At 43.7% G+C, this 12,949-nt stretch overlaps 1 protein-coding gene across 1 annotated transcript in view; it reads right to left on the reverse strand.

Moving 5' to 3' along the window:
* Nucleotides 1-491: 491 nt before the first annotated feature.
* The window catches only part of xpr1a (xenotropic and polytropic retrovirus receptor 1a), a 75,214-nt gene continuing 62,756 nt past the window's right edge, over nt 492-12,949 (reverse strand). Inside the window, exons 12-15 of the mRNA XM_004555095.5 lie at nt 7,755-7,921; nt 7,545-7,684; nt 7,231-7,455; nt 492-6,279 (exon numbers count right to left, since the gene is read on the reverse strand). Of these exons, the coding sequence (XP_004555152.1) occupies nt 6,222-6,279; nt 7,231-7,455; nt 7,545-7,684; nt 7,755-7,921 (590 nt within the window). The 3' untranslated portion in view covers nt 492-6,221. The remainder of the gene's footprint in view (nt 6,280-7,230; nt 7,456-7,544; nt 7,685-7,754; nt 7,922-12,949) is intronic.

Raw genomic sequence — 12,949 nt, forward strand, 5'->3', positions numbered from 1 at the left:
TATGAGAGCTTTTTACATGATGATTCAACAAAGTTCACCGTGTTCTCCTTTGATTTTTGTGGGGGCTTTCTCTCTGCCAACAAGCGTGATTTTCATGCTTCTCAATGATTCATTTCTCCTGGTTGGCACGCTGAATGTGACGGCGTCTGTCTGCCCGCTGGGAATTAAAAGAAAGAAAAGAGAGAAAGACCTCAAATCCCCAAAGGCTGCCAGCGCTGTTGGACAGACCTACATAAGCGCAAGAGCGGGTGAAGAATCAACTTCAAAACCGCACAATACAGTGCAGACATGAAACGAGCACGAATCCTAAAATGCAAAAGGAACCAAAGAACACTGTTAAAGTGCAGAAACGAACCATAATGCATGTGTGCTGAAGTTTATTTCTATATTCACAGAGCTGCATCGGGGCCCCGCTGCAGGGTGGAGACGCAGATAAAGGTTTGCAGAACAGAATATGCAGCGGCGGTTAAAAGAAGAGTCGAGAGGCCAAGTGAGCTTTAAAAATAATCGTGGTTTATAAAACCCAGATATGACAGGATCACCAAAGTGTATACAGAAATACAAATACCATCAGAAAAACCATCATAGAACAGCGTTATACACTCGACATGTACAAACTACTTTGTAAAAGGGACTCGGGGAGGATGGTTCAGCATGTAAGACATTTTCCCTTCATGTCTCTTTAAGTCACATTTAGCCACAATGTCATTATTCTGTCATCTTTTTCAATTTTAAAGTATCTTATCAAAGTAGAACATCCATCTACCAAACTACAGTTACTATCACGTTCAGCTAGTTTAGAGAAAAGGGTACAAACAACATCGATATCGAGCACTTAAACATCGTGAAGGTTTCAGCAGGCAGTGAAAACAAAACCTTCACTCGTGAGGGGAAAAAGAGGGATGTCAGGGCTTATCATCGTGTAACATCTGTACAAAATCACCCTGTTTTTTGTTTTTGTCAGCGGGTTACACACACTGAACATTTCAGACAGACACTAATCACTAAAACATCTGTTTTTCTCACATCGAAGCACCTTGAAATGCTTCCAGTGAGCAGATAAAGATCCTTCATTAGTTTGATCAGATATTCAAGAAGTACACGGTGGATCAGTTTAGCGGTATCATGTTGTTGTGGTGTGGGTCCTCCCCGGACTGGGATCTCGTCCTGTGCCCTCCCACGGTACTCTGCAGGGCGACTAACAACGATAGATATGATGTCCACAATATTTCCATGCACATTCACAAATGTACGGACAGCGCCGCAGCTTGAGGACGCTGGAGTCCCCCCACCTCGTCCTTCTCCTCGAGCCCCGTTTATATCTAAATACGAAGGAATCACCAACAAGGTACGACTGATCACGTTCTCCATCTTTGTGGATTCGTTTTTTTTTCTTCTTCTATTTTTATACAAACACGTTTCAACAGATTTACACATGGAGGGGAGAAGTGCGGGACTGTGAACGATCAAAAATCTCCTCGTCGCCTCCAAAATACTGTTTGCTCTGGAGCAGAAATGGCAACGTATGAAATCAATCATTGTCAGTGGCTACAATGATTACTAATATACACATTATGTCAAATAAATTAACATCTATGTACAATGTAAAACAAAAAGCAGCATGCAGGCAAGACAACGGAGCCTTTTTACAAAACTATCTGCTGTAGTGTTTGTGCTCTCTGACACAAGAGAGGCAATGCGTGCGTGCGTGCGCGTGTGTGTGTCATGTTTAATGTGTGTATAAAGTCATGCTGTGTGTTTAAACGGACAGACGCTCCATCCACGTTCTAAACTCTAAACAGATACGGCACAGTTTGACTTTCCAGCTTTTTCAAGTTCACATTAAGCTCATTGCACTCGGAGGCTTTTCAGCCTTTCAGCCACTGAGGAGGAGGAAAAACAGGAAAGAATCAGAAACAGGAGACATTTCTGTAATAAGTCGGTCTTGTAGCTCCCTGGGCTTTGTCTCATGACTAGTGGGTGGTGACACAGCATAGCCACGGGGAGGAAACCGCGGTAAAGTGAGCCGTCATTTGTGAGCCGCGGTCAAGCCAGCCGCCTCTTATCCGCCGCATAAATTTCCTTGCGCTTTTACACCAGTCTTTACGGTAGCGCCTTTTCGCTTTATGTGCCGATTGAAAGCCTATACCCGCGCGCACGTGCACGCGCGCGAACAGTCGCACGCACATGCGCGCACACAAATTACAATGAAACAGCCCGATACAGTCAATACAATTATGGAAATGTCAGAAATTCATTAAAAATCATCCTGTCCCAGAGAAGTAATCTGTTGAAAGTTGGACATCAACTACTCAGGATGATTTTTAATGAATTTTTGAAAATTGACATAATGCTATTGTATTGACTGTATTAGAGTGAATAAATGTTTCCATTAATTTCTGAGGAATTCTACAGTAAATCTGGATGAAACTTGGCACACAGGTACAGTAGGTGTCCCAGAGGAGGGATGTGTTGAAAGTTGGACCTCAACTACTCAGGATGACTTTTAATGAATTTTTGAAAATTGACATAATTATATTGTATTGGCTGACTGCATTGGATACAAGTACCCTTTAATTTCTGAGGAATTCTACAGTAAATCTGGATGAAACTTGGCACACAGGTACAGTAGGTGTCCCAGAGAAGTAATCTGTTGAAAGTTGGACATCAACTACTCAGGATGACTTTTAATGAATTTTTGAAATAAACATAATTGTAGTGTATTGACTGTATTGCACTGAATATGAGTTTACTGTGATTTCTGAGTAATATTACAGTAAATCTGGGTAAAACCTGGCCCAGAGGTAAAGTAGGTGTCCGAGAAGAGGATTGTGTTGAAAGCTTGCCCTCAACTTTTAAGAATGATTTTTAATGAATTTTTGAATATGCAACCAGACTGTCACGATGGCTGTATTGGGCTGTTCCATTGTAATTTGTGTGCGCGAGTCTAGGCTTTCAATCAGGATATAAAGCGAAAAGGCGCTACCGTAAAGACTGGTGTAAAAGCGCAAGGGAATTTATGCGGCGGATAGGAGGCGGCTGGCTTGACCGCGGCTCACAAATGACGGCTCACTTTACCGCGGTGGGAGGAACAGCAGAGCGAGAGGGTCAAACACGCACGCATAGACGCCAGCGTTAAAGCGTCGCCATCGTTTCTCGGACAGCCAGGGGGCCTTTCACAGGAGAAGCTCGAAACTTAAACCAGTAGCTGGTAATAGCATTGGCCAGACACGCGGCGCACTTACTTCAAAATGTAACAGTAACAGCTGAGATAAGTGAAGCAACGCTTGAGCTCAAGTGTGTGTTACAGAAGCAAAGACACCTGATTGTTCTCGTGGCACGAAATTGTCACAGATCGTGGATAATGCGCATTATCCACGATCTGTGGATCTGACATGATCTGTAACCATGGTTACTGTTGTTACAGCCTTAGATGCGAAGGGCTCGAGTTTAAGCTCGGGAAGAGAGCGGGATCACAGAGGGCTTCTAGCATCATCCCAAGCAAGAGCGATTGCAGCAGAAAGAGCATCCGGTGTAAAATCTGCACCAAATCAAGCATGCAGATCCATCCGCTGCGGCGTCCCTCGGGAAATAAAGCCACATGAAGCCGAAAGCTTCATTGTTAAAGAGCTGAGAACGAGCTTATTAAGTGTTTGACCACTGCCAAGTCCCCTCATGGCCTTACATGCAGCCCAGTTTTGTTTTTGTTATTAATCATTATGGATTTTATTGCCCGAACGAAACGACCGTTTACCTGCAGCTGGATGGAAAACCAAATCTGGCAACACCGCCGTCAGTAATCACAGGAATTCTGTTATTTTGGATGGGAGGCGAAACATCTTCATCAACATAAAGAATCCCAGTCGCCTAATTTTCAACCATTACTCAAGACTAACATGGTCCGGAGAACCAATGCAATCATATTAAGACAAGATGCAAAGACATGATCCGGCACATCGGTTTTAAAACTGACGGGACTCACTGAGCTCAGTGAAATCTAAAAGTGCTCCACGGTTTACGTGGGCCGCGTTCCAGAGAGCAGGTTTAGTGAAAACTGGAGTGAAAACTCTGGATTTGATGTTTTAGAGACGGGATTCATCTAAACATCGGGTCAGTTACCGGGGCAACAGACTCTCTATAAGTAAACTGCTCACTGACAGATTTCCTTTAAACAACTTTTAAGGTTTTCTCATTCGTGCAGTCAGTCTTAAAGCACCAAGGGGAACAGAAGCTGGTCCATACAAACAGTCCAATCCCATTTATATGTTAGCTTGTTGTTTATGATGGCTAACGTGGCTGCTTTCATAATAAATCTGTCATCAGTGTAACAGCAGAGTCAGCGACCACGGCATACCACGGATTTATTGCCGGCTCTGCTCTATAGGATACATCCTTCTAGCTCTGTGGGCAGTCAGGAATCTGTCAGGTTGTCCATGAGATGCCCTGCACTGATGCCTGACAGTGCGCACTACTGTAGTAATCACTTTCATTAGCTTTCACGTTGGAGATGACAGGAAGATTTCAGCATCTTCAGCGACTTTCAGGTTCTGAAAGCATTTTAAAATAAGTTTGAGAATCAGGACACATCCGGAGTATCTGGATGAATTCAATTGAATTGAATTCAATAGATGTCTACAGATAATTTATTTTCTACTGTAATTGTGCCAAACTCAGATATATTTTGGTTGGATTCAGTTTAAGTAAAGAATGACTGAGTGGACAATGCTGACTTTGTTTTTCATTTACTTTTATGCTAAATGCCGTAGCCCACAGTCAAACCCATTATTGGCTGATGAGCGCTGCACTGATCACGGCTTAGTTTCCTCACACTCAGAGTTGATTTGAAGCAACTCCGATCAGCTTGTTCTGGAGCCGAAAACTTAGAATTTGTTGAACCTGCTTTCTGGAACAGGACCGAGCTGATCAGCTGTACCTCTGCTTATGTTACTGTGATCTCCAGCCTGCAAACTTCAATCTGCTTTTAAACGTTTGGTTTTTATATCAGTTGGCAGGCTTGTTAAAGGAAGCTACCCCAGCCACAGTCACATTCACAAAAAATAAAACTTTGGTAATTAATGTAAAGAAAAGCAACGCATGTACATTTGCTGCAGTTAACAGGGCACGTTCACGCACTAATTAGAGGTCGGGGATAACCGAGGGTCCTAACTCTGAGCTCGTTAAAAATGTGGCACAAGTTCAACCATGAAAAACATTCCAAACATTATAAAACACATCGACAATCAGATGCTCCAACTAGTCTGACTAGTATAAACAACAATGTAAAAGGACTTAACAACTACAACAGAGTCATAATGCACATCAAATATTACAAAGGAACTTCACAGACTTAGAAATGTTTGAATCAAAATTTCCCTTTTTGTGTACAAGTACAAGATTTTGTGTAATAAATGCACTTTTCCTGCAAGTGCCTCCAGGGTTGTGATTGCACACTGATGTTATTACAACTAAAAAAATATTAAAAATTAAAAAAAAAAACAAGGAGAGAGAGAGATGGTGTATAAAAAGAATCAACAAGCTGAAACCAGTTGATTTGTTCTGATATGCTGTGATATGCGTGTAGAGTCCTTCCTCAGGTTTGTGTTTGTTAGTCTTTTGATTGGCTTTGTCTTCTCCCTGTTGATCCTAGTGTAGGTGTGCAAACAGTCGTCGGTAGCCTATTTTATGCAGCGTCTTCTAAACAAATTCAGGAAATAAAAGAAGAATCTACAGAAAAGTAAACAACAGATATTAAAAAAAGTCCGTTTAAAAAACAGAAGAGGATAATCCCCGGGCAGTGCGGTCTTATCTCGCCGGTTATGTGCAGAAGGTTTCCCTTGATGTCTGTCCATCTGTCTGACTGTGTGGCTGTTTGTCTGGGTGGCATTAGCTCTCTCCTCACCTGCAGCGATATTATACTATACTTGTGCTTCAGCGGGTCTATCTCTGTGTGTGTTTCTACATTATAGGTGTGTGTGTGTTGTTTCCATACTTATAAAGACCAACTGTACTTACAAGGATGTAAAGATGAGGTAAGTTTCCCAGAGGTGAGGACAGTGACTGATGGTCCTCACTGCTTTAAAGGTTTCGAGACTGAAGGGTAGGCCTGCGCGTTAACACTACGAGGGAGGAGCTTTGAGGTCAGGCGTTAGCGAACGAGGTCTTTATAAGTACAGTGTCGTAAAGTGTGTGTTTGTGTGCGTGCGTGTGCCGATGTTGTGGACTCAGCTGAAGGCCTCATCGTCAGTATCTTCAATTAGCACCTTGGTGTCCTTCTTCGATCTGAAATAAAGACGATTAAAAAAAGAAAATCAGACGTTATCTGACAAAACCGAGACTTCATTTCACGTTGCGTTACTTATACATTACTAACTATTTAAAACAACTGCATGGACTGCTTTTTCATGCACTCAGTTCAGTATTGTCTTCACACAAGTCCAGACACTATGTGGGCAGCAGCACCGGGCCACCTGCAGGAGCCATGCAAACCATGCCATGAAGCTCCCGGTGCACAGTTACTGTGCTGATGTTAATGGAGGTTTGTGTAACACTGTGTAACACTTTGTGACTTTAATTCAGACAAAGGCATATACAGCATTTTACAAATTTATCAGACCACCTGTCATAAAAACAAGAAAACACATGTCACAGTAATATTTTTTAAATCATATTTTACTTCTCTGAGAAGTTGGAAATTAATCAAGAATGACACTCAGCCGCTAAAACTACTTTTGTGTTCAGGAATGAAAGTAAATCAGTGTCATTTTACATATTCATAAAAAAAGTTTTTTGTAAAACAGCAATAATTATATTTTAGCATTAAAATGTAAAATTTCTGCACATACGATTGGATTTTTGGTATCGCTTCATAGCTCAAACACCAGGATGTGGGAAAAGTTAAGTTCAGATCCTGGGTTTCCTTGATTGCTCAACATAAGGGACCTCAGCTGTACAGCCTCTAATGCAACATCTGGATACTTCCTCTACTGAAGGAACAACTGTTTTTTTCAATTTCAAATGGGTGTAGTATCTTTGAACACATTTAATTAATGAAAAAATGTTCAGTGTGACAGTTTTATAATCTCCAGGAGCAACGACGAGGAATGTGTAATCCTTCCATATCTGATGTTTAATAGAAGTATAACTTCTTTCATCTACAGTAATACCAGCTCTGCACTCGTCTTCAAAGTGAAATAAAAGTGCACGATGTCTGGCACACACGTGGTTTCTTACTGTGAGGTGGACAGCAGGGGGCGTCGGAGCGACAGGCTGTGGGACCTCTTCCAGGTCTTCTTGCCCGAGCGGTTCCGGACTCCGTCCTCCTGGTCCATCATCTGTTCCAGCAGCGTCTGGTCGTCAGCGTTGAGCGGCGCCACAGAGATATCCCGGACCGCACGAAACTCACCGCAGTTGTTCAGGTGCTCGTTCTCCAGACGGAAGAAGTTCCACACAAAGCGCCTGCAGTGAGGAAGGTGAGGAGGACGACACGAGTCACCGTGGGTGCTCTGCGAAGCTCGTCGTAAGGAACAAACTTTGTTCAGACCCACCTGAAGACCTCAAGAGGAGCCAGCATGGTGGCCAAGATGTCGCCCACAGAGTTGATCTTGGTCGTTGTGATCAGAGAAATCTGGATCGTCCAAGCAAAACGCAGGATCACATCTTCCACAATAGCACAGTAGTAGTAGGCCTGGACACAGAGCAGACGGGGTTAGTGTCTGTTTGGATGGGACGGGCACGGGGATTAAACCAGACGCTACCTTATGTGGATAAACGATTTCTTCCCTGAGGAAGATGTTTTCGCCAGCTCCACGATCAAACAGACCCCAGTCCATACGCAGATCCCAGATCAGTGTGTACAGGGAGCTGATGATTGAAGACACAATCAGAAGGTAGAAGAAGGTGTTGGCGTCTGCGTGACTTTGCTCTGAAAGAAAACACACGAACACAACTTGTGTCAGAGGCTTGCATTCAAGAACTCCTCTGGTTTTAGCTGCAGTAAAGAGAAATGCAACAGCATCAGCACACTCAGAGCAGGGTCGCAACTTTTCTATTATCACTTTTACCACTAGAGGGAGCCCTCCTGCCACGAGTAGACCAGCATTGATTGATTGAACAGATACCCTTAGAGAGCTATAACACTTCAGTGTTCACTTTTCATTATGCCTGCACTAAAATCTACACACTTGCAGCCCACAGCATAAAAACAGAGTGTGAAAAGGTGTTAAGGCTCGGTAAAGTAACCAGACTGTTTTTCATTGTCTTTAATCGGAACAGTTTCATATGCAAATAATCAGCGCCAGTTAGAGCGCCACCTAGTGGGAACAGGAAAGATCAAGTTTTGTCCTCTTCACAGGTTCATTACATGCACCCCAAAGGTCGTCTGCATTAACTTCAGGCCCTGGTGATGCCTTACTGTGAAAATTGTGAGTTTTTATTTAAGACCACGCCCTGTTGGCATGGTGATTCACCATTAACGGGTAAGCTGCAGATGAGGAGCTGGGAAAGCTTCAAAAGTCACGCCTCGAACGCGATGAAGGCTGTCATGTTTCATTGGTTTTTTCCCTGGGTGTGGGAAAATGGCTCTATAGCGCCACCTGTTTAAATAGTGGTTTTAGGGACTCCTGAAAATGTACATAGCATGTCTGTTTGCACTTTTTATGGGTCATTTGTGTCAGAGGTCAAGGGGAGCCGTGACACTGTCATGAAAACTTTAAATGTACTTATGTGGTACATGTAGTTTCGACTTTCGCTGCCATGAGGCCAGGTCTCTATTGGAAATGAAATGTTTAATCTCAATGAGATTTTTTACCTGGATAAATAAAGGACCAACATTTGCCTAGGTTCCTGCAGAGACGGGCACCTACTGGTCAGAGACAGACCCACAGAGGTCTTTGGGCTGTGCCTGAGAGAACTCATGCAGACACATGGCACTTTTAACCTTCACACACTCACACTCGGATGGATACAGCAAAGAGCACTTATGGGATGCAGCATCCTACCCAAGGATACTTCCCCATGTAGGTTGGAGGGTTGAACCAGTGACTTTTTACTAAAGGAAGCCGAGACCTTCTTGCTGTAAGGTGATAATGCTAAATAAAACAGGACCTGATGTTATGACAGTAGATTTTATTTCTCTAAAAAACAAAAGTAAGTCCTAAACCCCCCTCCCCTCCTCACTCTGCCTTCTGAGACATGAATGAAGGATTAATCGTGATAATTATTATTAGTTCAAGTGCTCTCAGCTGTGGGCTGTACAACAATCTGCAGTTAGTTTACAGCTGATTGATGTACTGCGTAATGTCACAGTGTTTTTATAGCTGTGCTCAGCAGCGCCCGCGTGTCTCTGTGGGAGCCGTGCGGATGTGATTTCCTTGTTCCTCAGTGGGCGCCGATGTATAAATCAGCACCCGATGGCCTTTCACATCGACTCGCACAGACGGCAGCCACCAGGCAGAGATCGGGCTCGCTCTCATTTGTCATAGTCACTGTTCTACGTGCCTCCAGCCTACGAGACGCCAGGGATCAGAGCCGGGACAACAGAGAATTACTGCTGTTCTGTTAGCCGCTGCCTCCATTGTGCTGTTTGCTGCATCAGCTGACGACGGGATGGAACCGGTCCCTACGGCCACACCGAGGTCTCCCAGCTGTAGATTAGACTTAGTCCCAGACAACAGACTCTTTTCACTGGAGAATATCCACCGATGTGATTTCCTTTAGCTTTAACGTACTGAGGTATTTAATCCTCCACTCGCTGATGCTGTCTTTCCACAAGGATGGGTCACTGTTGGGCCATTAGGAGGTCAACCATGGTGGGATGGGCATTGATTGAACTGGTCAGGATGGGCTAACGGTGCTTACTGGCTCCTGTCACACACACTCAACCTCTATTTTCTTTTCAAACACACACACTGTTGTTGTCTTGACCAGTCGTGCTGATAAAGACAGAGCACATCTTTTGCAACAGGTCAACAGGACTTGAAAACAACAAGAATGGCTGCTGTTGAATTATTTTTCAGCTTTTCCTTTTCACTGAATCCAGCACTCGTCCTCACAGCGCGGTTTGTTCTTCATTCTCTTACTTTAGTTCATTTTCACTTTGTGTCCCATGTTTTTGGCTTAGTTAGCAGTTACAAACACAGACACGTATGAGGGAATTTTTGATGCAGGCCAAGAATTCCACACCGAGCGAACTGTGAGGGCGTGAAACATGAAGGTAGGCAGAAGGTTAACGTGGAAGTAGACAGCTCCCCCCACACTTCCACGGCGCTGTCACAAAGGCCAGATGACCTTAGATATTGAAACACCATCCAATTCTTCATCTTTCAGTTATTCCCTTTTGGAGCTTCCCACCCCGTCCGTTGCGAGGATGCACACCAACCCTCCTCTTTTCCTCCTGCCTGATGCATCCAGAATCATATTTCTCTGTCGTGTCCTCGCCTCCCTCTGGTGTCCTTACTTTCGTGCTACTTGCTGTTCTTCCAACACCCAGAGCAACGTCTGGTGTCTGACAGTCCACAGCATCATAATTATACAGGTCATACATTTATTTCATAATAAAGGTGAAAGCAAATAACTTTGCAAACAGCGTATCATCAGCGTTTAAATGGTTGGATATTGTTCCACCTGAAACACTTGACTACATTAGCTGGTTATCACCTTACATGTGTTTTCAGTGGGGCTGATTTCCCCTTTGGTTTTACTATTAAGAGCCACTGTCATTTATTGCAGCCCTCACTTGTCCAGCATCACCAGGAAGAAGCTTAAAAAGACGAATAGAAACCCAAAAGTACTGGTGCAAAGAGATAACATGATATTTAAAATTAGAGAAAAGTCCAACAATTCAGATATTTTTTTTCTTTAATACCTCATTAATGATCTGATTTATCTTGTGCCCTGCTGGAGAGACTTGCAGCCTCACTTTATGAATAAACCATGTAAATGTCATTCGATCAGCTACAACAGCACAATGCAAAGGGTTAATGCATAAGTACAAACAGCCTAATACTTCTGTAGTATTATAGTATTACATGATAACAAATACAGCCCCAGCGTCAGTTTTAGGTGCTTTTAGTTTGAATATTTTATAGACATTTTCTGATAATGCCTTTGTGTTCAAAGCAGGGTTTAAACGCTATTTTTACCCTGTTGTCTCAGTGCTTTCAGATAAATCAAGGATCTGAGTGTTTATTCAGCTCAGACTTCTTCCAACCTAATATGATACCTACAGCTTTATTTGAATTATTTTACCTGTTAGCTCCATCTCAACATGTGCACTTTATCAGATTTCCACCTTGTATCTGAATCGAGATGTGCTTCACTGATAATAACAAGAGTCTGCTTTTGGGGTTTGCAGGGGTGAATCAGAGTTCAAACAGATGGCGAGAGAGACTCAAAGCAGAGCTTTTATCTGTTTTCAGTAAACGTGAGTACGTGTTTGACTAGAGCTGTGTCGGTGTGTGTGCTGTGATTCCTGTCCTGATAATGAACGAGGGGTCAGTGCATGAAATTAAGTTGTAAAAGCTGTCAGTTCAGCCTCATCTCTATTCCAGCAGAGTCCAGCAGGCATGCGTTCAGCCCGGGGCTGGTAATTACACTCCTCTCCTCTCCTCCATTACTTCCGGTTTGATATCTTTTAAATATTAGTATCTCCTCCCTTTCATGTCCTCACTTGCCCCTGCTGCACCCTTGCTTTCTCTCCAACCTCTTCGCATTAAATTTCCCATTTTACTTTCCTCTCAGCGGCTATCGCTTCTAAATTTAGGGATTCTTCTCTACAGCCGTCTCAGTCCGTTTCCACCCGTCACCACCACAGTTAACCTCACACAGACCAGCAGGAGTCGTGTTCCTCAAGGTTATTTTAGATGTTTTACAGGATTTGGTGTTACAGATGGAGGGATCTCTTTAAAACCATGCCTGCAGTGACTCTACACTGCACTTTGGGGTTTACCTTTAACATCACATTTTCCCGTCTCCCTGCTAGCACAAGGCTGCGTTTCTCTTTCTGCCCGTCAAACATCGTTTTCTTCTGCCTTTGCCTTCCCTCTGGATAGATCCCAAGAATTTAAATTAGCATTAGGCCTGCAGCTCCTCTGCATCTCAAACAGTGATAAGTCTCAGGCTGCTGTACATAAAGCAGATTCCGTATTGATCCCGAGAAAAGCAGCTGCTTTACTGTCAGGCCTCAGTGCAGCTACACAGTTTGGGAACTCTGCCCACACCAGGAAATCCTCCAGCATCTCTCAGGTTACAGGCCTCAGAGCCTCTGCTGAGATTACAGTTTCATGACAATGTCCAATCAGCTGCTCGCAGCAGTGAGCTGAGCGTTTCCTCTGAGGGGAGAAATCTGCTCAGTTTTGCTGAATCACATTAAAAAATATGATTCAACACACACAGATGACTTAATTTCCACTTTGGCCCATACAGACCACAGAGGAGACTGTGCCTCTTAATTTTACAGATTTTGATCAGCAAATGGAAGCACGAGCCAATGGACACCACTCAGTCCTCTATGGAGAATCCTGTGATTTATTTCCTTCCTTTTGCTTCCCGGAGGTCTGTGTGGGCAGTTCCAGGAATCGGCGAGGTGATGTGGCAGCGAGGTCACAATGGAAGCGTTAGTGATGAAGGTGACACATCCACTCGCAGGCGCTGGGACCTTTGCCAGATCCCGACTGACACTCCAGACAGCTTTTACAGCCGGACCGAGCGGTGTGAACATGATACCAACCTGCTGTCTTTGCTGTCAGGTCTGCTGGGCGATGCAGGCAGACTTGGCACCGTCCTGTCCGCAGTAAGGCTCCAGCGAATATCAGCGCTAAAGGCTCCTTCGTACATCGACTCTGTATTTTTAGTGTGTCTGAGGCTCTTATTGCTTCTTTACCAGATTTGGATTCAGGTTATTCTGATATTGGCAGCCGCATTCAGCCATCAAAGCCTATTTATGTAGGAAATA

Source organism: Maylandia zebra, linkage group LG23 (genome assembly GCF_041146795.1).
Source record: "Maylandia zebra isolate NMK-2024a linkage group LG23, Mzebra_GT3a, whole genome shotgun sequence".
NCBI lineage: Eukaryota > Metazoa > Chordata > Actinopteri > Cichliformes > Cichlidae > Maylandia > Maylandia zebra.